The 26,576-nt window shown below is 42.5% G+C and overlaps 2 protein-coding genes across 2 annotated transcripts in view; one reads left to right on the forward strand and one right to left on the reverse strand.

Annotated features, from left to right (window-relative positions):
- rcan1a (regulator of calcineurin 1a) overlaps window positions 1-26,576 on the forward strand; it is a 36,326-nt gene extending 9,750 nt beyond the window's left edge. The window contains exons 2-4 of the mRNA XM_063212990.1: window positions 249-422; window positions 2,322-2,481; window positions 26,018-26,576. Of these exons, the coding sequence (XP_063069060.1) occupies window positions 249-422; window positions 2,322-2,481; window positions 26,018-26,208 (525 nt within the window). The 3' untranslated portion in view covers window positions 26,209-26,576. The remainder of the gene's footprint in view (window positions 1-248; window positions 423-2,321; window positions 2,482-26,017) is intronic.
- LOC134460618 (complement C1q-like protein 4) lies at window positions 14,245-16,083 on the reverse strand. The gene is made up of 2 exons (XM_063212988.1): window positions 15,895-16,083; window positions 14,245-15,476 (listed from the first exon to the last, which is right to left on the reverse strand). Exon 2 carries the CDS (start codon window positions 15,463-15,465, stop codon window positions 14,776-14,778), a length of 690 nt encoding a protein of 229 aa, XP_063069058.1. The 5' UTR covers window positions 15,466-15,476; window positions 15,895-16,083; the 3' UTR covers window positions 14,245-14,775.

Genomic DNA, 26,576 nt, shown 5'->3' on the forward strand with positions numbered 1-26,576 from the left:
CCATCTCTCTCTCTTTCTCCCTCCTCTCCCCATCTCTCTCTCTCTCTCTCTGCCATCCCTCCTCCCTTATTCCCTTGTTCCTTCTCTCTCTCACTCCCTTACTCCCTCCCTCCCTCTCTCCTCCCCCCCTCTCTCCCTCCTTCTCTCTCTCTCCCTCCTTCTCTCCCCCCTCTCCCTCCTTTCCTCCCCCTCTCTCCCTCCTTCTCTCTCTCTCTCTCTTCTCTCCCTCCTTCTCTCTCTCTCTGCAGGCGAGTTTTGAGGAGTTGTTCCGTGCCTACGACCCTGAGGCCTCCTTCCAGTTCTTTAAGAGTTTCCGGCGCGTGCGGGTGAACTTCAGCGACGCGCTGGCAGCGGCCGAGGCCAGAGCAGCCCTGCACAAGACCTCCTTCCAGGGCAAGGAAGTACGACTCTACTTCGCACAGGTAATCACACACAAACACGCACACACACACACACACACACACACACACACACACATACAGCTGAATGCTTTTTTTTTTTTTTACCTCCGAACACTGATGTCTCAGGACCTCTACCCCCGTCTATCTCTTCCTTCACCTGTCCCTCTCTCTCCTGTGTCTGCCTCTGAAGTCGGCAAGAGAGAGGGAGACTAAGGTGCTGTTTCCACGTAGCTGGATATTTTTATATGTGGATATTTTTTTCTCCTGGTTGCATTGGTTTCGCATTGGTTTTGGCCTTCAGTTTCCACGTAGCAGATATTTAAAATCCAGATATAAAAAAAAGCAGGAGAAAAAAATATCCATTTAGGGGGCTGAAATGCATTTGTTTCAATGGAGGATGTATTTTTATCCACATGTTGCTTTTACACCTAAACAGGAGAAAAAATACCCTGCTAAAAAAAATATCCTGTTACGTGGAAACAGCACCTAAATACCAGTATTTTAGCCCAGAACCCTGAAGAGCCTCTGGTCTTCACAGAGAGAGCGGCTAAAGCCCTTTATCTTATACACCTCCCTGTTGCAGTCTCCACTTTCACCTCATTAGGGCTGGGTATCGCAGCCATGTTCCTGTATCGATTCAATTTCGATTCTTAGGGCTTTGAATCGATTAATCACGATTTGATTTGATTTGATTCGATTCGATTCATTCCGAATCGATTCAATCCGTTCCCTTCTTGGTGCAAGGATTTCCCCGAAAAGATGCTGTTGCCTATTTTTATATAAAAATGTCACTGTGTTAACAGATTGCCAAATTGTAATAAGTAGGCCTAGGCCTAATTGACTCATACCTACTGGGTATTTTCCATATACCTAAATTAAACAAAAAGAACCAAAACATCGATTTTGTGCCCTGTGAATCGATTATGTGAATTTTAGATTAAATCGATCGATTATTTACCTCAGACTCTTCCCTCTCTTCCTTCCTTCCTCTCTTCCTTCCTCTTTTCCTTCGCCTCCTCTTCCCCTGTTTCCTGTCTCTCCTCCTGCCTCCAGTGGGGCTAAATGCAGTCTAGTGTCTAGAGAGATTATATTATTATTATTAGAGATGCTTTTATTTTTACACTACGAGACTGAAGTTCCTCTTGGCCTTTTTCCTTGTCAGAGCCTCCTCCGTCGTCTTCAGAGACTAAATGCTTTATTTTTACCCCTCGACGCTGAAGGGCTGATTGAAGGGCCCCTTTGTCTCCATTATTCCCTCTGCTGAAGTGTCGGGCATGACTAACACTCTTCAAGGACTGGGTTGTTTTGTTGCCTGAATGAATGAATGCATGAATGAATGGATGGAGGGAGAAAGCAAACTAACAGGCTGTTATTTTGTGGTTAATGATTGATGTGTTTTTCATAGTTTGTTGTTTTCTTGAAGCTTCCACTCCATTCACCAGTGCTGTTTCCTTTATGTAGGCTAATTGGCCTGTTCTCCTGCCCTACTTTACTTAAAGGATTGCTATTTGCTACGTCACCCAGACAGCATCCCATCCACTCTTCTCTCTCCACAATTATTATGCGTCACAGGATTGTGTGGTGAAGTGTTGCGTTTTTATGTTATTATTTGATGTTATTATTTTACCTTTTTCACCTTAATTGAAGAAAATCACATTGATAGATAATTTATATGCAGCACTGTAAGTGTAACATATCTACAGTATACTGATGCTTGTTGTCTCCTCTGCAATTTCACTAATGATGATTGCTAAATGATTGAAGTCGATTAATCGTTTGCATCCCTAGTACAAGTTAATGGTCACTGCCCTTCTCTCTCTCCCTCACATCTCTCTCTCTCTCTCTCTCTCTCTCTCTCTCTCTCTCTCTCTCTCTCTCTCTCTCTCTCTCTCTCTCTCTCCCCCATATCTCTCTCTGTAGTCTGTCCATATAGGAAGTCCTCGCCTGGAGCCCCCTAAGCCTGATAAGCAGTTCCTGCTGTCTCCGCCCCCCTCTCCTCCGGTCGGCTGGCAGCAAGCTCAGGACGCCACGCCCGTTATCAACTACGACCTGCTCTGTGCCATCGCCAAACTCGGGCCAGGTAAGACAGAACACACACACACACACACACACACACACACACACACACACACACACACACACACACACACACACACACACACACACACACACACACACACACACACACATTGTATATTGCGCCCGTCATATCCTTGGACTTGCTCTTGTTTTGTCAATACTGGACGCTCACACACCTCTCTCTTCGTCTGTTTTTTTTTTGCCTCCCACTTTCCATCCTCACTCACTCTCACTTACACACATACACACACACATACACACACACGCACACAAGCACATACACACATACACATTATAAGGTCTCGAAAAACAAGAGAGACATTGCAAACACATTTTCTTTATTGAAGCCTTGCCTGGTGTTACAAAACAGAAAAATGGTTTAGTAAATTCAACACTATTGTTGTTGATTCAGAGAGGGAAGAGCAGAAAACCACTGAATGTGGTTTGCTTTTTAAAATTACTGCACGCACACACACACGCGCGCGCGCACACACGCACACACACGCACACACACACACACACACACACACGCACACACACACACACACGCACACACACACACACACACGCACACACACATACTGTATATCAGGACCCTGCTCTGTGCCATCGCCAAACTAACCCAAAACTAACCCAGGCAAAACACATACACACACACACACACACACACACACACAGACACACACACACTGTATGTTACGCCCATCATATACTATGACCTGCTCTGTGCCATTTATATGTGCCATTTATTTACACCCGTCATCAACTTTGACCTTCCCTGCACCGTCGCTAAACCTGAACCAAATAACACAGGACACATTCACACAGGCAGGCACACAGTCACGTCTACCTCTCCCTTCCCACCCTCACTCATTCACACACATGTTGTCACACACGCATGTTGTCACACATTATAGAAATTCTAAGAAGCAAGAGAGACATTTCAAACACATTTTCTTTATTGAAGCCTTGTCTGGTGTTACAAAACTGGAAAGTGGTTTAGTAAATTCAACACTAGTGTAGTTGATTCAGAGAGGGAAGAGCAGAAAACCACTGAAGCTGGTGTGCTTTTTAAAATTATCATAGAGGTTGCGGCCAGCTGGGAGAACCATATTTACTACATCTCCCACCTCCAGCTGCAGAGTCACGCCACTGGACAAATAGGACTGTGAACCATCAGATTCATACTCAGCCAACCCCATAACCAACTCTCCATTTTTATGCATGTGAATAACCATCCAATGTGACTGTAGTATGTCCATAGCGGTGAATCTGAAGTAGTAAACCCCCCTGACAGGAGCTGTGAAGAAGCCAGACATACTGCTGTAGGCCTGCCCAACATTGGTGATGACTCTGGGGAAGACCACATTCAAGTCCGTAGCACCAGCATGTGTGTATTCTTCCTTCAGAGCTGCTGAGAAGGCCACCTTGGGTGCTGCATTAATCTGGTTCTGCAGATTCTCCACTTGAGTCTCGGTGCTCACCAGTTTGGTCTTCACAGCTGCAAGCTCTGTCTGTAGTATTGCGTTTTCAGACTCCATTTTCTTCACTTCATCCTGAGTGGAATCAAGGAGGTCTCTCTGCTCCATCGCCATGTCTCTGAGTTCCTTCAGCTCAGCATAGATGTCAACTTGCCTAGAGAATTCAGTAGCAGAAACAGCCCCAGTGCTCTGGCTCTCTGTCTGGACTTCAGTCTGGGTGCTCTGAGTCTGAGCTCCGCACATGGAGAACAGCAGCACCAGCAGTGTGATGGCAGTCCTCATCTTCAAAGTCACTGTAAAAGAAAACAAAAAAAAACGAAACAATTGAACAAATTAGATATTGGAATAAATCAAGTAACATAAATAAAAAAATACATATTCCATTTGATAAAACTATAATGTTATATTATAATAATGATGGAAATGTTTTAACACTGCCGCTATTTTGCTCATTAGTTTTGTCAGATCCTCCCCCATTGGCAAATGTTTTTCAATGTTGCTTTGTATTCTTAGTATACTTTCTGTTCAGAACAAGGTAACCACCATAATGTTTGGAGGGGGACGCTCGCAAGTCTCCAAACACCATCCTCACTTGCTTACATTAACAAGCGGTGAAGTGATGTACCTGTATATCGAGAAAAAAAATGCATTGTCTAAGTCTGTAGTGTAGTGAAATAAAGAGTTTCCATCATGTTTGCATGAACATTTCACTAACATGTTGCATTAGACTATACATTTAGTCTTTATAAATTGAGCTCTTCAGGGCAGCCGTGGCTCAGTGGTTAGAGCACTGGGTTGGCCGGTTCAATGCCCGACCGGAACACGGCTGAAGTGCCCTTGAGCAAGGCACTTAACCCCCACACTGCTCCCTGGGCGCCGCTCAGCAGGCAGCCCACTGCTACGGACTAGAGTGTGTACTTCAATGTGATTCACTACACAGTAAAAAATATTCCCGTGATGTCACAGGGAATTACTGGCTACTAATTGCATTCATTTCACAGTAGTTTACTGTGGCCATCCTCACAGTTTACTGTGATCTTCTCACAGTAGTTTACTGTGGCCACACCACAGTAAGTTACTGTCACCCTACCCACACTACCATGATCCTGCCCCTCCATTCATCACCACAAAAGAGGTAGCTACCATATTATTGTGGCACCTCCCATTCCCCACCATGACTGAGACAACTGTGGCATGGAACCAGTCCATCGCACTGCTCTATTGAATTGATAGACCGTACTATCCATAACCACAGAGAAACTCAAGTATCTGCAATTTATGCACTATTATTACCATTTGATAGTTGTAGTCTCCTGGATGATAGTACATTAACCAGTGTGCATAGAATACTCTGGCTGAGCATAATTAGACAAACCTGAAAGTTCTTGATCAAGTAAGCAACACTCCAAAAAGGATACCTGCCACCATAATACTCACTACCAACTAAATAGCTAGCCAGCCAACAAACCAGTCCACCGGCCAACCAAAAGAGTCAGTTGTCAGCTAGCCAGCCAAAGAGCCGCTAAACACCTGTTATAACAGCACAGTAGTTAACTGTGATATGACGAAAAGTCTCTCTGGATTTCACAGTAACAAATTATGGCAGAATGTCACAGTATGTTACTGTGAAATGAATGCAATTAGTAGCCAGTAACTCCCTGTGAGTTCACAGTAAGATATTGTTACACACTTGAAGTAGGCGAAAGTTCAATGGGAAGGCATGTCAGTTGGGTTGAGGGCTGACGCCTTTACTCAAAGTGATACACAATTATACAATGTTGGTTGCTGTCCCTTGGGCAATGTAGGGTTTGGAGGGATATGAACCTGCAACTCACTGAACTTAAGTCCACCTCCCTAACCATTAGGCCAAGGCTGCCACATAGCACAACCTGGGCCTTCAGAGAGTTCATGGACATTTACAGCAAACTATTTAGTCATCAACTTCTTGTTTGCTACATGTCTTCCCATGCTTGGTCATCTCCTTTTTTCTCACTTCCTCATGTCAATATGTACAACCTGAGGGGGAGGGGCTTAGGACATATGGGCTTCAGATCGTGTCCCATCATGCAATGCACTTATGGAGAGCCATTTATCTGGATGGAATATCTTAAGTGTGCTTCAAAATATTACTCCTTGTTATATTCTGAGTTTATTGTAGGGGTTGTACTATTTAAAGTGGTACACAAGAAAAATGACCATATTCCCACCGTCATGAAGATGGTCATGTATATCTCCCAATATATAAAAGCTCATTCTCCTGTTATTTGACAGAGAGTGGGGAACACGTAGTCAACTGATGATGGGTGTATACATGTATACCACAAGACATTAAGAATGAAATAATTTGCTGAAAATGTCAATGAAAGGTGTGATTGTAATGAAGAGCCCAACCTGTCTATGACTGAAGTTGTGCCCCAATGCACTAATAATTCAATAGATACTCCGCCCACACAGTAGTTAACTGTGATGTTTCCTACTTTATCACTTTGGCATGCTGGTTATCCTTGAAGAGCACAGTGCAATACTGTGATGTGCAAGTTAGGTGAGAAATGGCAAGTGATACAATGATTTCAAACTAATTTGCTGTGTGCCGTGTGACCATCACAGTAGCATAGTGTACCAGAACATCAGAGTAATTAACTGTGAGATTTCACAGTAAATTACTCTGAAATCCTTGTAAGTTTTTACTGTGTAGTCCAAATGGGATAAAGTGCAGAGAAAGAATTTCCCCTAGGGGACCAAAATTGGCTCCAATTGGCTAAAACCTTACCTTTAAGAGCACTTTGTCCGTCCTTAGCAGTAGCAGTGGCTGTAGTCGTAAGGCTGATTGTAGAAGTAGTGTGTAGCAGTATTGCTTGTGATTTTGAGAGTGTGATCACCCTCTTTTATACTTGAGTGTTTACAAGGGCTTTGGGGCAGGCTGAGCTTCCAGGTAGATTGTGGTGTGCAATGTCCAAATGTCTTCCGTCATTGTCCAGGTGTAATATAATGTGTATGTAATGTGTTTGGAGTTTATCGTGGTGAACTTCCTCCTACAGTATTCCGTTATATCAAAGGCAGAAGAGGAAACGGAGGATGGAGAAAATCCAAAGGGGGAATTCCCCATTTTCTCCCCAAGTGTCTTAACACTCTGACCCTTAGAATAAAAACTATTCCTCAAGTAGGACAGGTTCAGCTACACACACACACACACACACACACACACACACACACACACACACACACACACACACACACACACACACACACACACACACACACACACACACACACACACACACACACACACACACACACACACACACACACACACACACACACAGCTTGTGAGGCATATCCAGTAATATCCACTAACATTACCCTAACTTACTTACTTACTAACTTACTATTTTACTACAAATAATTTCAAGCTTCAAGTCACATTACTCACAATCTTCAAGTTGCACCGAAATGACTCAATAATCAAAGCCAACATTTCAGACATTGCAGGCTAGGCTTGGACAATGTATTGGCTGTTTCAAAATATAGCTTTTTTGATATTCAATTTTTTAGTCAAGTCAGCTTTTATTGTCACTTTCTTCATATGCCCAAGACATACAAGGGAAATGAAATTATGTTTTCTCTCTATACCATGCCAGGACAGACATATACAAGACTGACATTTTACAGACTGACATAAAGTGCAAGACATGACAGATAACAGTGATGGACTGGTAACAATAAGTGGTCAATAATAAATACAGTACAAATAAATATTTAACATTTAACATTTAACATCAACATTTGACATTTTAATATCTCATAAATCATACTCAGACAGTGATTGTGTTCCATGTTGTTTGTGTAATTTTTAGAGCTAATTTTCAAACAACATAAAAAGCATCACTTTGTGACTTAAATTGACTGACATAATCAAGGATGAATGAAGAGTAAAAATGATATCATAGACCCTGTTGTCTGCGGGAAGTGCCATGTTAACTACAGGTAATTTCACGTGAGATCAGGCACTTTGGGGCCCGACTGACCCGAATTAAATTTTTTGCATTTTGGCTGGAGTGTCAGGTGGGGTACTCATGTGACCTTGTGATTCAAGATCGCCTAACAAGACGGCACGCCGTCCTTTCTTAAACATGTTAAAAATCATCAAGGAAGGACTCGGGTCATCTACGACTGTGAATCTGAAGTAGTAGAGCACTCTTGACGGGAGCTGTGAAGAAGCTGTGCTGCTTTAGGGCCACAATTGGTGACCAAGTTCAAGTTATTAGGACCAAGTTCAAGTTATTACTCCCAGCCTGTATCTGTCCTGAGTTTTTCAGACCTGAATGCCACCTTGGACTTGTCTGCAATCTTCTCCAGATTCCCAACTTCAGCCTCAGAGACTGCCAAACTGGTCCTCATGGCTGTCAACTGTGTATCTTGAGTTGTATTTTCATTGGTCAAGTTTCTCACTTCAGTCTTCACGGCAGTCTGTTTAAAGAGAAAAAAGGGCCCCAAATCCCTCTTTGTCTAGGGCCCTCAAATACCATGAAACGTGTGCATGCGTGCATGTGTGTGCATGCATGCATGTGCGTGGGAGGGCACGTGTGTGTGCGTGCGTGCAGTGAAATGACATGAAGCCCGACCTGTCCCACTTAATGAGTAACAGTTTTTATTTTTGAGGGTAAATGTGTCAGTGTCCAAATGGGTAATTACCACTTGGATTTTCCCCCTCCGTTTACTCTTCTGCCTTTGATTTAACCAAATACTGTAGCAGGAACTAATCTATCACAAAAGTTAATGTCCGCTAAAAGACAATTTGCGGTACAACACATCACAAGACAGGACAACACAAACTACAGACATCAGCACATTTCCTTTATTTAAGCCATGCCTGTTTCAAAGCTCGTGAATAGCTTTTTATTATGACTCTTTCAAGATGTTTAACACAATTGTTGATGATTCAAAGAGGAAACAGGAGAAAAAGCCACTGAAGGTGCAGTGATTGTACATGTTATCATTGAGTCTGTATCCTGCTGGGAGTACCAAGTTGATTTCATCTCCCACCTCCAGCTGCAGAGTCACACCACTGGACACCTAAGACAGTTTACCATCTGTGTCATACTCGCCCAACCCCAATATGCCCACTAGTTCAAACCTGTTACCCATCATGCACTGCAGGTGGGACTGTCTCATGTCCTCATTTCACCTCTAACACAAATGCCCACACACGCACGCATCGCACACACAATCATATGCACACACACACAGTCCACATTATAGGGGAAAAAATGATTTAATGCACAGACAACAAGAGATATTTGCAACACATTCTCTTCATTTAGGCCTTTCCTGTTGTTACAACGCTGAGACATTTGATTAACATCCTAGCGATTTTTACACAATTGTTGATTCAGAGAGGGAAGAGCAGGAAGCCAGTGAATATGTTATTCTTGTTTGTAGTATCATAGAGCCTGCCACCTGCTCTGAGTACCATATTGATTTTATCTCCCACCTCCAGCTGCAGAGTCACACCACTGGACAGATAGTGGTATAGACCATCAGATTCATACTCAGCCAACCCTACACTGTAAAAAATGCCTGTTGAAATTACGGCAAAAAAATGTCAAATTGCAACAGTCAGTGACCGTAAAATGTAAAACAGTTTATCTCTGTACTAAATATGGCAAGCCACTATTTAGTCAAAAAGCGCTACATAACTTCATTTTTGACAGGTGTCATATGTAGAAAATACTGGACTGTTCTCTGTAAACGAAGATATTGGAAAACACCGTTAAGTGAGATGAAGTAGTCAAGAAACGGTACATAACTTTACTTTTCACTGGTGTCAATATGTAGAAAATACTGAACTGTTCACTGAAAAGAAAATATTGGAAAATACCGTTAAGTGAAGATGAAGTAGTCAAGAAACGGTACATGACTTTATTTTTCACTGGTGTACACATATGTACACAGCTAATCTGTCAGAGTTAGATTGATCAGAGTTAGACTGGTGTTCAGCCAAAATCTAAACATCAAGAGTTGTAGCAACACTACAGAGTGTTATTTGACTCCTCTGGATCCGAGTTGTTGAGCTAAGAGAGCTAGAGAGTTAATGTTTAACTCCCTAGAGAGTTATGAAAACACGCCTCCCCAATTTCCAAATGTTTTAGCAACATGAGCAGCCATTTTTGTTGAGTCCCCTATAAGTGAACCAAACTCAATCCTCTGTTAGTGAACCAAATTGTGAACCAACAGACAAAGAACTCTGTTTAGTCCAATAGATCTCTTGTGATTGCACTTGTTCCAGGTGTAACTTGTCAAACCACTGATAGGCTGGTTGTAACAGGCAGAGTTTGATGTCAACACGCTATTTGATTAGTAGCCATCAATGAGTATTAACTTAGAGTACACCCCTTTGCATGTGTTCTAGTTCATCCTGCGAAAAATTCTCCACCACAATATTTTTTTCCCTTATTGGACTTTGAGGCTTTGCCATCAGAGTTTTCGATTGAGAGGCAAATTGACACAGTAAACCTCTTCAAAATTCAGAATATCTTTTTTTGCATTCCTCCTACCCAACAGAAAGCAATGGAGGTTATAATGAATTAAATATTAATTACTCCACAGAAAACATATTGCCTGTCTGCTTAGCTCCAGGTGCCTCCACGTTGTAGATTTGACAACAATGAAGCTGGCAACTGAATAAACTGTGCAACAGTTAAGGACTGCAAATGGCAACAGTTTGCACATTTTGCATTAATTCACTGTAACTTATTATTTATCCGGTAACAGCCTACAGTTTAGCCTCATTTAATGTGTAAAATATACCTATAGGCTAGTATAATCTGAAAAAGTCTACCTGGGACAGTAATCCCTTGATTTAGTCTCTTAGAAGTAGCCCAGTCTATTTGAAACTGTCATTCTACCCCATCCAAATCAATCTATCAATCAATTCCTGACCTCACCTGAGTGCTAAGGGCTGTCATGCAATGATTAACTTACTGCCTGCACCTGTCAAATGCTTCATCACTCGGGTCACATGGTTCACTTGAACATGTATTTAAACAGGGACTGTTGCATTGTACTGCTCACTGGTTGCTAGCTAGCTAGCTGGCTGGCTGGCTGGCTGGCTGTAAGGCCGGCTGGTCGGCTGGCCGGCTGGCCTGCCCTCGCCTCGCCTGGCCTGGCCTGGCCCGGCCCGGCCTGGCCCGGCCTGGCCGGCCCGGTTAGCAGGTCACGTTGTAAGGGTGGCTGCATGGCTTGCTAACTAGCTTGTTTGTTAGCTTGCTTGCCCCGCTAGCTTTGGCCTTCATTTTCCTTAAGGTTATTTTTAGGCCTTGGATTTGCATACCCTTCATTGATGATACTAGACTGGTCCACCTGCCTGCACTAGACAATCTGGCAATTGGGCATTTATTTAGGTATCTAATTAAGTTGATGTTTATTGGACTCCAATGAGTTGAATCAGTCCAATCAGTTGTCTGTGATTGCAACTCTATAATTGGACTCACCTGAGTATAATCAGTTCAATCAGCGGTCTGATTGTAACTCTATAATTGAACTCACCTGAGTATAATCCGTTTTTACCGTAATTTATTTAATGGTACGTTTTGGCAACCACTGCTGCCATAATTTTGCCGTAAAATGTAAAAAATAATAATACCGTTATTTATTTAACGGTAGGCTTTGGCAACCACTGCTGCCATAATTTTACCGTAAAATGTAAAAAGGAAATATACCGTTATTTGTTTAAAGGTAGACTTTGGCAACCACTGCTGCCAGCAATCTACCGTAAGAACAACAGTTCTTTTTTTACTGTGTAGTAACAGCTCTCCATTCTTATGCATGTAAATGTGAATATAGCGTGAATCTAGCTTATCCATGACAGTGAATCTGAAGTAGTAGACCCCTCTGACTGGAGCTGTGAAGAAGCCAGACACACTACTGTATGCCTGTCCAACATTGGTAATGACTGTAGGAAAGACCACATTCAAGTTAGTATTACCGGCCTGTGTGTATTCTTCCTTCAGACCTGCTGAGAAGGCCACCTTGGGTGCTGCTTTAATCTGGTTTTGCAGATTCTCCACTTCAGTCTCGGTGCTTGCCAGTCTGGTCTTCACAGCTCCCAGCTCTGTCTGTAGTTCTAAGTTTTCAGCCTCCATTTCTTTCAGCCCATCCTGAGTGGATTTCAGAAGAACTCTCTGCTCCGTCACCATGTCTCGGAGTTCCTTCAGCTCAGCATAGATGTCAACTTGGGTAGAGACCTCAGCAGCAGCAGCAGCCTCAGTGCTCTTGGCCTGGACTTCAGTAGCAGCAGCCCCAGTGTCCTGGCTCTCTGTTTGGACTTCAGTCCGGGCGCTTTGAGTCTTAGCTCCACACATGGAGAACAGCAGCACCAGCAGTGTGATGGCAGCCCTCATCTTCATGGTTAATGTAAAAAAACATTAAACAGCCTTTGATTACCTCATTGCAGAGAAGGAAGTATTACACCATAGAGTGGTACAGTTAGAGAGACATGGAGTGAAAGGGACACTGTGTGAGATTTGTAGTTGTTTATTTTCAGAATTCATGCTACCCATTCAATAATGTTACCTTTTTCATGAATACTTATCACCACCATCAAATTCTAAATGTTCATTATGACTGGAAAAAAAAAACATTTTTCATACATGAAAAGGGGGATCTTCTCCATGGTCCGCCATTTTGAATTTCCAGAAATAGCAATTTTTAGCTGCAAAAATGACTGTACTTGGGCCATACTATAGAATATTCATTTATTACTTAGTAAACTTTCATGAAAAGATAACATTTGACCTTAGACAACACATTTTGCAGTACCTTTTTTGACCATTTCCTGCACAGTGTCCCTTTAATGACTTATGCACTTGAATGACATAAAAACAAAACTATATATTAATGTAAAATAAAATAATATGAATATGAATAATATATAATAATATTTAAAAGAAAGGACAGCACATTGTCTAACACTGTGGCACAGCTGACGTTCACTTCACTAACATGTAAACTAAGCTCAGCATTTACTGTGTGTAATCTTACCTTCAAGAATGACCAGTCTGTTATTTGCAGTAGTAGTGGCTGTAGCAGACGTCCTGATAGTAGGATGAGGTGCAGCAGAGGTGTCTGTGGCTTTGAGTGTGTCTGGTCTCCCTCTTTTATGCTAAAGAAATGATGTAAGGAGTTTTTGGGTGACTTTGAGTCCAGGGACGATGATCAGATATACTGTACTCTATGTGCTTTTTCCAGCAGCATTTCTGTGTATTCCGCTATCAGTGTTGTGGGAAAGCACAAACCTATTGCTGATCGTGGAGGGCAGGTGGGACTCGTGTCTCGTGTCCTCATTTCACCTCTCACATAAATGCCCACTAGCACAAACTCACTCACACACATGCACACACTCACACACACACACTCACACACACACACACACACACACACACACACACACACACACACACAGACACACACACAGACACACACACACACACACACACACACACACACACACACACACACACACACACACATGCACACACTCACACACGTGCGCACACATACGCACATGCATGCACACACACACACGAAAAAGCTTTGCCATGACCGTTTCATGTAGTGTTGCCAAAGCATTACAGAGATGAATAAAGATTGAATTATGATATTGTTAAATGTATTACCATTGGTGCAAGCTGCAGGTCAACATTGGGGGATCACAGCCATAGAATTCTGAAACACACACGCTGGAAAAAGGCTCAGACAGACACAACGCAGTGATCAACCTTTTCATTATTGGGGTGTTTTTGTCTTTCAACTTTTATCTTTGGGGGAGCAAAAAAGGTCCATACCACCCTGCACCCCCATTTGGCGCCTATGTTATTCCTATATTTACTTAAGAAGGACTCATTATAAAATAAACTACTCTGGATTTCTCTCTCTCTCTGCCTCAGCTGGGCAACTCTGCTCTCTCTCTCTCTCTCTCTCTATCTCTCTCTTTCCTCCTCTCCTCTTTTCGCCTCACCTCCCTTTCTCCCCCATCCCCTCTCATATTCTCTCCTCTCTCTCTCTCTCTCTCTCTCTCTCTCTCTCTCTCTCTCTCTCTCTCTCTCTCTTTCTCTCTCTCTCTCTCTCTCTCTCTCTCTCAGGTGAGTAAGGAGCCTTATAGCCGTGTAGCCTATGTTAGCTAATTTGGCCTACTTGTGCTGTTGTGCCGCTGAATTATGGTAACGATGCTTATCATGCTTAATATGAATTTTGCACTTTCCATAGTACAATAATAATATTTTTCAAATGCACTTCGTAATATCACACTTTGAGGACATTTTGGTGAAATATAATCGTGGTCCACCTTAAGAAAGTACAGTATAATCACTTATCAGTGATGTACTTCAAATGCACTTAATAAAATCACACTTTGAAGACATTTGGGTGAAGTATAATCATAGTGTGCCTTCAAAAAGTGCAAAAGCTGTATGCTATGACAATTGTATGCAAATCTACTTTATTTGAGAGCAACTTAATTACATCTACTGTAATTTAAAGTACACTTCAAATAAGCACATTGTAAACATACTTTTTCTTAGCACAAAAGTATGAGTGCACTTTTAACATGCTAAGTACACTTCAGTCGTGTTTCTATTATACTCAACTGTACTACTGTTTCACCTGGGCAAGCACACACGTCACATTATAGAAATGTATTTGTGCATAGAAAACAAGAGATGATTGCAACACATTTTGTTTATTCAAGCCTTCATTGGTGTTACAAAGCTGGGACTTTTGTTTAATATCCTAGCAATGTTAACACTCTTGTTTTTGATTCAGAGAGGGAAGAGCAGGAAGCCACTGAAGATACAGTGTGTATTTTGGCTATCAAAAAGCCTGTAGCCTGCTGAAAGTTTCAGGTTGACTTTATCTCCCACCTCCAGCTGCAGAGTCACTCCGCTGGACAGATAGGACTGATGACCATCAGATTCATACTCAGCCAACCCCAATACCACCTCTCCATTCTTATGCATGTAAATGATCATCCAGCGAGAGTCTAGATTATCTCTGACAGTGAACCTGAAGTAGTAGACCCCCTTGACTGGAGCTGTGAAGAAGCCAGACACACTGCTGTAAGCCCCTCCAACATTGGTGATGACTCTAGGAAAGACCACATTCAAGTCAGTAGCTCCAGCCTGTATGTAGCCTGAGTTCAGAGCTGCTGAGAAGGCCACTTTGGGTGCTGCTCTAATCTCCTTCTCTTGGGCTGCAGTCACCTTTTCCAGAGCTACGACCTTATGCTCACTGGTCACAAGTCTTTGCTTCATTGCTGCGTTTTCAGCCTCCATTTTCTTCAGCTCGTCCTGATTAGATTTCAGAATGGTTCTCTGCTCCACCACCATGTCTCTGAGTTCCTTCAGCTCAGCATAGATGTCAACTTGCTTGGAGACTTCAGTCTGGGTGCTCAGAGGTTCCGCTCCACACATGGAGAACAGCAGCGTCAGCAGTGAGATGGCAGCCCTCATCTTCAGACTGACTGTAAAACAAAACATTAAGCAGACTTAAAATACCCCATTTCATTGAAAGAAATATAATTTACCAGCAAAATGAGCACAGGTTGGCAATCATTTTTGCTTTCCTATAGTTTTCTTAGGAGAGAAAGGTTCACATTTGAAAAAAAACAAAAACCTCACCTTACTTGGATACATTGTCTTTTTTGAAGATCTAGCCATTTTGAGAGAATACGTAGTATTTTGCATTGTGATGAAAATGTCTTTCCACATTTATTATGATGAACTACTGTACTTTCAACAGGCCCATATGAGGTGAAATTCCCAACAACAGGCAGTCCTACATTTCTCTTGTTTGACATTGATTAATTGAAACAACAGATCATGTTTGTGTTACGTTCATCTTTATGAGCCAAACTCAGCATTTACTGCAGAAAATCTTACCTCAATGAACCACCAGTCTGTGTCTTGCAGCTGTAGTGGTAGCAGTACTACTACGGTATATTACTCTTCTGCCCTGTAAATTCTCCTAGGGTATCTTGAAAGGTGCTCCAAATGAAATGTATTATTATTATTATGGCAGTAGTAGTAGTAGTAGTATTACTAGTATCAGAAGGAGGCTGCGGTAGTACTCATCTGTTATCTTGAGTGTGATAGCACCCTCTTTTATACAAAAAAAATGACAGGGTGTTTTGGACTCTGATCAGACATACTGAACTCTGCATGCTTTTCCCCCGCTGCATTTTTGTTGATTTAGCATACACACACACAGACACACACACACATTTTTACTGGAAGTAGTTGGAGGTTGGGAGGTTTACCAAAAATACCCTCCTCTGTCTTCACTGTGTTAATGGTGAGGTAATTTTTATCACACCAGTCAATTAACCAGTCCACATTTCTTTGGTACAGATTATGGTCATCAGATTTTGTGCAGACTAGGGTCACTAAGGTAGTGGTGACAGAGTATTTGATAAGATATTGATTCGAAACATTGATGGTGCGGTCAGAAGTATACAGGGTGAACAACCTCGGGGAGCTTATGCAACCCTGGGGAACTCCAACATTGGTGGTAATGGGAAAAGACAGGGTGTCATTTACCTTGGCCAGCTGTACCCTGTTAGTGAGAAAAGACTTGGTAATGTCATGATTGCATTGTTGTTGTTTTAGAATATATTTGAACTTGTTGGACCCATTATGCACTGTGTGAGGGGAGGCAGGAAGTGGAGAGAGAGAGATGGGGCAGGGTTGGGAAATTACCCCGGCCAGACATGAACCGGTGTCCCCATGGGTACGGAAGCCCACATATGGGCGGGTGCCTTAGTGAGCAGTGCCACAGCACCCCATGTTATAGCACTGTTGTTATGATGTATTTGAGGGGTTTTTTTAAAAGCAAATAATGAATTGAATCGCCAGTGATCCCATCTGCACAGGAAGGCTGCCTGTTATAGCCATCAGCACCAGTGGCATACATTAAACTTGAAAGTAGAGTTGCAGATGTCAAATCTGAATGAGGAAGTATGTGAACGTTATTGGGAGAGGTTCACATTCACCTTGGCCAGCTGTACCCTGTTAGTGAGAAAAGACTTGGTAATGTCATGATTGCATTGTTGTTGTTTTAGTATATATTTGAACTTGTTGGACCCATTATGCACTGTGTGAGAATATAATAATAATAATAATAATAATTGTATTTGTATAGCACTGTGTCATACAAGGCATGTAACTCAAAGTGCTTAACAAATGGAAAAAAAAAAAAACATTTTAGAGATAGATTTAAAAGGAGAGGTATAGAGGAGAGGCAGAAAAAGCAGGAAGGCAGAGGAAGAAGAGATAGACAGAGAATGTAGAGTCATAAGGTCAACGTAGGATAGGACCAGGATTCTTAGATGTGTAAGGTCCATAGTGGCTGGGCCTATCATGAGTCATAGATAGTCACACAGAGATTGGGCGCTCAGGTGCGGCCCCTGGTGGCATCAGGGGTGAGGAAAAACTCCCTTTCGCTTGATTCATAGTTTGTAAGGGGGAAAAAAAAGCTCAGTGAAGTCTGAGAAAAAAAGACCCCCTATAGTCAGGAAGAAACCTCAGGCAGAGACCAGCGGCCACCTAGGGGAGCCCCCTGCCAGGGCTGGTTGCGAGTAGTAAGGGCGCTGCGGCAGCTGGGACACTATGACGCCTTGGCAGCTAGGAGTTGGCAAGGATGAAGAGGTGGGTCTTCAGCTGCTTCTTAAAGGAGTCGACGGAGGTGGCTGATCGGATCTCGATGGGGAGGGCGTTCCATCTCTTGGGCGCATAGCAGGCAAATGCGGCGTCGCCGATCTTCTTCTGCGGGGGGGGTGGGGGTCCTTAGCAGCTTGGCATCAGTGGACCTGAGAGCTCGAGCAGGGGCATAAAAAGAGAGCATGTCTGAGATATAGCTAGGGGCAAGTCCATTTAATGCTTTAAATACTGTGAGCAGAATCTTAAAGTCGATTCTGTATGAGACAGGTAACCAGTGCAGGTCTGCCAAGACAGGAGAGATGTGCTCTCTCATTCTGGTTCTTGTTAGGATTCTTGCCGCAGAATTTTGAATGAGTTGCAATTTGTCAATTAATTTTTTTGGGAGACCAGAGAAGAGAGCATTGCAGTAGTCTATTGATAGTATCTAGGTTTTACTACTAATTAATATTTAAGACCAGATCCAATGCAATAGTTGGAATTCAGAAATGCAGGGTTTATTGGCTTGAGAGAGGGAGAGGGGAGGCCATTAGGCCCCGAAGGCCTGTCCACAGGCCTCCCCACCCCCTCTCTCCAATGAGGTGTTAACGGTACAGGTACAGACAAAGAAGAGAAGGTAAGAAGGGCAGAACAATGCCAGTGGCTGAACTTAAAAACACCTCCACAGGAAATGAGGTCACATTGGATGATGTCACATACAGTGATAGTTTTAGCCAATAGCAATGGATAGGTAATTTCAAATCAGCAGTTTGGGGGAAGGGAAGTTCAGTACATCCTGATGCCATAAACAAAGGGAACTTTTATTTGGCATCGCACAGTCTAAAAGTGTTATTCAAACACGTATCAAACAATACATGGACATTGAAATGTTATGTGTCATTGGGGGCACTATTCAGATTCTTTCAGTCCCCCTTTTGAAGTTAAAATACTTCACAAACATATCAAAACAGTAATCCACATAACACTCTGGAAATATATAGAGAAATAGCACTCTGGAGATTGGTTCCATCAAAAAGTTATCATAAGCAGCATGATATGAAGACAATTGAAATGGACTGTAAGAATTTTGTCATGACAGGATTGCAAACGAGTTGACTCATGTGACGCATGTCATTCAGTTCTTCATGTAAAGCAATGTGAAACGCGTTGTGTGTGCAGACGAGTGTAAAAAGAAAAACTGTAGTACTCTTCCTCCTCATCTGGCTCCATCTTCTTCATATAATGTGGCCTTAGAGGCCAAGGCAGTGGAGCAGGTCAATGGCTTGAACGTTACCGGGAAGAGAGATAGCATCATACACTCAAGTACCTTATTCTGCACACATCAATGTTCACAACAAGCATCTGTGTCACCCAGGAAGATCTCATAGAACATGGAAGAATCAAAACAAGAATAAAATAAAATGAAATGGCAAAATGTGTCAGCGTGGGGACTGTCTCCCCCTTTCCATCAACTTCAAAGACACATAAATACAACACAGAGAAAGTTCCAATTTGAAATGGTTGCCTTGAAATGAACAAAAGAAAATCAACAGGTCAGTCTGCCACTGAAGGTGTGAAAAGGGGATCTCTCAGCATGGGCAAGGGGTGCTCCCCCTTTTGACACCTTGAAATCAAAACAAGAAAATAAACTAGTCCATTCAAAACATTTGCCTCGTATAAACTCTTAAATTTCAATCTTAACTCATAACTTTGCTTTTGTGCGAATTCTTCATCTCAAACTCATAGTTAGTCAACTTATCTTCACACAGTCTGCAACAGGCACAGGCAAAGAAGGACAGGCAACAGGCCTCACAAACGTTAACTCATAGGTACAATCGATCACCACCCATCCTCCATTGAAAGTAAACAACTCACTCATCCTCTCCCCCTTTTCCAATCTGTGGGGCATTCCAGCTGTAGCAGATTGGAGAAATCAGAGGAAAACAAACAAACAAAAATTAAAAATGCCAAGGGAGAAAACAATAACCGCCAAGATGTGCCACGCTTATTCACCCAATGTGTCTCAAACAAAGGACCATCTTGTCCTCTCCAGATGTTTGGCTGGGAAATGCCGCCATACATGAACACCGCAAACCTTACTATAGTATTGCTTGGTACACAACTTCTGCTTTCCTCTCAGAAGTTCAACACACCACTGGAATTCCCATCAGTAGATAACCCTCAAGCCAATACAGAAAGTAAGTTTAGATTGTTCAAAACACATCATTTGCGTAATCAACGCCAGCCGTCTTTCGCACTTGGAGACACACGGTTCACACTCGTTGGGGACTCTTTTTTGCTTTCTTTGGCCACTGCACACGTTTCTGAAACAAAGAACAGGAAAAAAAAAACTTGCAACTGCAAAGCAGTATCTTGGATGAAAACTTGAAAAAAAAAATCATGGGAGGATGGTCTCGAAGTTGGGGCATGACTGTACACTAGAGTCAAGGTTTAGTGGCTTAAAAAGTATCTATGGCAGACTGACACAAAATAAAACAACACTTCTCATTGTAGGCCTATCATGAAAGTGTATTTACCAAAATTATCATCCAAACTAAACAAAACAAAAAAAATCTGGGCAAATCAAACAAATCACTCATTTGAGTATATCGACAAGATGTTAAACTTAGCAAGATTTTCGTTTCTCAAAAGGCCACCATGCTTTTCTTCTCACAACTGCTGTGGGCCAGCTAACTTCCACAACACCAGGCCTGCTTCAGAAGACACAAAACGATTAATTTGGGAAAAGCAACCATCTTGAATATATAATCAAAGAAGACCCACTTGGAATCAGGGAACAGTAAATAAAGCAAAAATGTATCAACTCAAATTCTTGTCAAACCAAAACAACAAATGGGTGAACAGGGTGATATGAACTCACGACCAAATCAAACAAAGAGAAGGGTGAAAAATAAAATGTCATGGCAGAAATTCATACATCTTTCCAAATTCAATTTTTGGTTGGGAATATCATTGCTTCTGTTAAGTTTCTTTGTCTTAGGGTCAGCACTCTGGTTTTAGCTTTCTTTAACTTTGAAGAAGACATACAGTACACTCACACCTATCGGGGGAGGGGGTCACAGGGTCGTTAAGCTTGGGGAAAGTGTGGGGGGTTTCAACAGTTAAACATACAAACACACTGGCCAGCACACACACAATAAAGGGGCCCAAACAAAGAGATAAAATGGAGGGAAAAGTTCAAGACATTGACTGCTCAAAATAAATCAAAATGGGTATTTAGTAAATAGGCACCCCTGCCTCTTTTACTACAGTTGGCCAGCTAATTCTGATTGACTCTGAGCAGTTGCCACTGATAGACACATTGACCAAATTTCTTTAGATCAGGACATGGGAATGGGGATTAGTTGAAAGAAGAAAGGATGAGACAAAGACAGCCATGGCAGACACAGAAGAAGAACAAAAGACAGACACATGCATCTGATTCCAACACTGCACTGATTTCTGAATTTAGGAGCTTAAGTTTGATTTTACACCCATTCTAGCTGACAGACTGTTCATGTACTCAGATATACTACTATCATGTCCTTCTGTTGTTATCATATAGACTCGCTCAGCACTCGGTCTCCCATCAAAAAACACTTCAGTGTAGTAAACAAAAAAAATCAGGGCCCACTCTTATTCAGAGTCCTCAGGACGAATTTGGTCGGTTACAATGCGCACTACACAGCCATTGGCCGCAGCAGAGTCAAGTAAAGCTTACTCTACGGAGAAATCATCAAATTGTCCTGGCTAGCTCCCGTCGGACGCCGTTTCAGTTAGACCAGGCAAAGTTTTACCCAAAACAGAGAGAAATTTAAGTCAGAAAAAAGAGAGAAAATATGTAAAACTTTGGCCTCTATAACTAATTCTCCTGCTAGGACAGAATTCACGGATCTATTAAGCTACTCCTAACAGCCGCTTGCAACAAAAAATAAAGATTTCTGTATGTTTATACATAAATATTTACTTTCAGTGTAACATAAACTCTGTACTACGTCAACTCAATATCATTGAGTTGGGTAACCAGTCCTCGTCAGGACTCGGCCTTTTGGGAGATTCACATTTACAACCATGTCCATATGATAAAAACAGTCAGGCATTATCTTAAAACACTCATGATGAATCAACTTTAAATTCTCCTCAATTAAACGTACATCTTCAGTTTGGTAACTTAGATGGGGAAACAATTTAAAATGTCCACACTGCCTTTGTTCTTATCAGTCTGTCAACCAAATGAGTGAAAAAATCTTACCAGCTCAGTTGCTCAGTTCTGAAATCACTCTTTAAATCCATGAATCCAAATGTTATCGTCTCGGTTCGAAGCTCCATCTGATAGTATCTAGGTTTTACTACTAATTAATATTTAAGACCAGATCCAATGCAATAGTTGGAATTCAGAAATGCAGGGTTTATTGGCTTGAGAGAGGGAGAGGGGAGGCCATTAGGCCCCGAAGGCCTGTCCACAGGCCTCCCCACCCCCTCTCTCCAATGAGGTGTTAACGGTACAGGTACAGACAAAGAAGAGAAGGTAAGAAGGGCAGAACAATGCCAGTGGCTGAACTTAAAAACACCTCCACAGGAAATGAGGTCACATTGGATGATGTCACATACAGTGATAGTTTTAGCCAATAGCAATGGATAGGTAATTTCAAATCAGCAGTTTGGGGGAAGGGAAGTTCAGTACATCCTGATGCCATAAACAAAGGGAACTAAAAGTGTTATTCAAACACGTATCAAACAATACATGGACATTGAAATGTTATGTGTCGTTGGGGGCACTATTCAGATTCTTTCACTATCCTACTGGTGACAAAGGCATGAATAAGTTTCTCAGCGTCTTGTCGGGGGGCCAAGCCGCGCACTTTGTTAACATTTCTAAGATGGAAAAAAGCAGATTTTGTTATCTTGTTGATGTGAGGCTCAAAGCTCAAATCCGAGTCTATGACCACACCTAGGCTAGTAACCTTATCTTTAATGTGTATGCTTAGGTCACCTAGGCTTGAGTGGAGTTTTGCACGTTTTTCCTTAGGCCCAATGAGCAACACTTCAGTTTTATCCTCATTTAATTCTAGGAAGTTACTGTTCATCCAATCTGTGATGGCAGACATGCATTTAGGTTTGGCTAGGCTCGACAGAGATATATAGTTGAGTGTCATCGGCATAGCTATGAAAATCAACATTGTGCTCTCTGATGATGGAGCCCAGGGGCAACATATAGAGAGAGAAGAGGAGAGGGCCCAAGCAACTACCCTGAGCAACTCCAAAAGGCACATCATACTTGTTGGAGACGTGTTCTCCGATGGTGACAAAAAACTGCCTTCCTGTAATATATGTTTTGAACCACTCTAAGACGTGACCGGACAAGCCTACCCAAGATTCAAGGCGGTCAATTAGTATGTTGTGGTCTATTGTGTCAAAGGCGGCACTGAGGTCGAGGAGGATAAGTGCTGAAACTTTGTTTGCGGCAGTGCTGAGCCTAAGATCACTTATTATTTTGGTTAGTGCTGTTTCGGTGCTATGGTTGGCTCTAAAGCCTGATTGGAATTTTTCCAAAATATCATTCCCAGCCAGATGTTGATTAAGCTGTTTAAATGCAACTTTTTCTAGCACCTTGCTTATAAAGGGGGAGGTTTGATATAGGTCTGTAGTTGTTTTAAGAATTCTGATCTAAATTTGTCTTTTTTAGGAGTGGCTTTACCATGGCTGTTTTGAATGAGCTTGGAAAAATGCCTGTAAGCATAGAGGTGTTAACAATTTGCAGTAAAGGTGCTGCTAAGCAACCAAGTATGTTTTTTAGCAGATGTGTGGGGATCGCGTCAAGGCTGCAGGTAGACTGCTTACTTTCCCTGACTATTTTACAGAGGTCGTCCTCTGTAATTGGACAAAACTTTTGGAAGCTCTCAGGTCTCCTAGGGGGGTTTAACCCTCCCCTCGGTGTATCGCCTGCTTGTTATTCTTAGATAACCTAATATGTGGCCATCTTGAAGATGGGTAATCCATAACTCTGAACCTGAAGTAATAGAGCCCCCTGACTGGAGCTGTGAAGAAGCCTGTACTGCTGCTGTAGGCCTGACCGACATTGGTGATGATTTTAGTGAAGACCAAGTTCAAGTCCGTATTTCCTGCGTGTATGTATCCAGAGTTAACCTGCTGAAAATGCCACCTTGGAGTTCTCTTCATTCTTGGGGACTGCCATTCTCTCAACTACTGACCTCAGATCAGCTAACAGTGCTGCAGCTTCCTTCCTCAGGTTCATCACTTCAGCTTCACTGGCAGCCAGTCTGGTCTTCACAGCTCCCAGCTCTGTCTGTTGGGCTTCAGCAGCAGCAGTAGCCCCAGTGTTTTGGCTCTCTGCCTTGACTTCCGTCTGGGTGCTCTGAGTCTGAGCTCCACACATGGAGAACAGTAGCACCAGCAGTGTGATGGCAGCCCTCATCTTCAAACTCACTGTAAAAACATTAAACAGCCTTTGATTACCTCATTGCAGAGCAGGGAATATTACACTGTAGTTAATGTACATGAGAAAGACATGGAGTTTCTGACAGGTATACAAATAATAAGCTATCATGAAACACACACAAAAATCTGTAAATAATATAAAATAAAATAAAATATAAAAGTATGAATAATGTAAATATTGCAATATTTATGACACACATGGCACATTGTCTAACGCTGTGGTGCAGCTAGAGTTCCTGACTTGCAACATGCAACATGTTAGTCTTTATAAGCTAAACTCAGCATTTTCCATGTGTTATCTTACCTTAATAATGCCTCGTCTGTGTCTTGCAGTAGTAGTGGCTGTAGCAGACGTCCTGATAGTAGAATGGGGTGCAGCAGTTTGTCTGTGGCTTTGAGTGTGTGTGTGGTCTCCCTCTTTTATACCGGCACTGTAAAAACATTAAACAGCCTTTGATTACCTCATTGCAGAGCAGGGAATATTACACTGTAGTGGGTGTTCAATAGAAAGAGGTGGAGTTTCTGACATGGTTGCAAAAATAGTGAAATAAATAAAACCATGAAATGCAAACAAAAAATCTAATATTTAATCTAAATAAATCTATGTATAAATATATCTCTATATCTATGAATAATATAAATTAATATTAATAATGTAAATAATAATTTTAAAAAAAATGTAGGCCTAATGCAGCTGGAGTTCCTGGCTTCTCTACATTAGTACTTCCTTAACATTCAACATGTTCATCTTTATAGACTAAACTCTTCATTTTCCGTGTGTAAGCTTTAGAGATGTACAGGATCCAAGATCCGGTTCCGGATCCGGCAGGATAATAGGGGTTTTTCAGACTATCCGGATCCGGTTCCAGGATCCAGGATCCGGTAGCCGAGGCTTTTAAGTCAAAATAGTTTGAGCCAACGTGATAAAAAAGGGCCCACGTGTGTGAGTAGGCTATGTGTTTCAACCCTTTCGTAGGATCCGGTATCCGGTTCCGGATCCGGCAGGATCCTAAAAATCAGGATCCGGTGCATCTCTAGTAATCTTACCTTTAGGAGTAGCAGAGCTGTCTGTGGCTTTGAGTGTGTGTGTGGTCTCCCTCTTTTATACTTAAGAAATTAAGTAAGGCTTTTTTGGGGGTTGACTTTGAATTCAGGGAGCTGATTTGATGCATGCTTTTTCCAGCAGCATTTCTGTGTATTCCGCTATCAGTGTTGTGGGAAAGCACAAACCTATTGCTGATCGTGGAGGACAGGGGGGGCAATATGCCCACTAGCTCAAACCTGTTATCCATCGTGGAGGGCAGGTGGGACTCGTGTCTCATGTCCTCACTTCAACTCTAGCACAAACTCACTCACATACATGTACACACACACACACACACACACACACACACACACACACACACACACACACACACACACACACACACACACACACACACACACACACACACACGAAAAAGCTTTGCCATGACCGTTTCATGTAGTGTTGCCAAAGCTTTACAGAGATTAATTAAGATTGAATGATGATATTATTAAACCTATTACCATTGGTGCAAGCTGCAGGTCAACATTGGGGCATCACAATCATGGGATTTTGAAACACACACACTGGGAAAAGACATAGGCAGACACAAAGTAGTCATCAAGCTTTTTATTATTGGGGTGTGTTTGCCTTTCAACCTTTATCTTTGGGTTAGCAAAAAGATACCACCCCCCACCCCCATTGGTGCTATTGCTATACTTAAAAAGAACTCTAAATTACTCTGTAAGTAATGTTTTTTTTTCCTTTTTCTCCTCTCACTCTCACCCTATCTTTCTTTCTTTCTCTCTTTCTCTCCCTCTCTCTCTCTCTCTCTCCCTCTCTCCTTCTCTCTCCCTCTCTCTTTCTCTCCCTCTCTCTGTCTCTCAGGTGATAAGTATGAGCTCCACACGGCAACCCCCACTACCCCGAGCGTTGTGGTGCACGTGTGCGAGAGCGAGCAGGACAGCTCGGGCGGGGAGGGGGAGGAGGATGCGGCGGACGGCGCCGCAAGACGCCCGCGCCCCAAAATCGTCCAGACGCGCCGCCCCGAATACCCAGACTACCCCGTCACACAGTGAGCAGCCGGCGGCCACGGCAACAGCCAATGAGATATTGCATCGAGCCGCAACGATCCAATCCGATCTCTCTCTCCCTCTCTCCCTCTCTCTCTGAATTTGCCACAACGAGGGAGGGGTGGGGCAGGGGGGTTGAGGAGAGGGGACTTGATTGACTGGTGACAAAAATAGCATGCAGTTGGTCCTCCCATCCACCAGAGGGGGATGAAAGATCCCCAAATACTGGAGAGGCCTTCCTTTTGTGTAGAGAGCGAGACACACTGTACATTATCACCGTCTACTTGTAATAGCTAGGAGCATAGATGTACATGTCTATGGTTAAGGAGAGGGGACGGGACGGGAGTGGCTGTGGGGAGAATAGAAGAGAAGAG

The sequence above is a fragment of the Engraulis encrasicolus genome, chromosome 13 (assembly GCF_034702125.1).
Source record: "Engraulis encrasicolus isolate BLACKSEA-1 chromosome 13, IST_EnEncr_1.0, whole genome shotgun sequence".
Taxonomy (NCBI): Eukaryota; Metazoa; Chordata; class Actinopteri; order Clupeiformes; family Engraulidae; genus Engraulis; species Engraulis encrasicolus.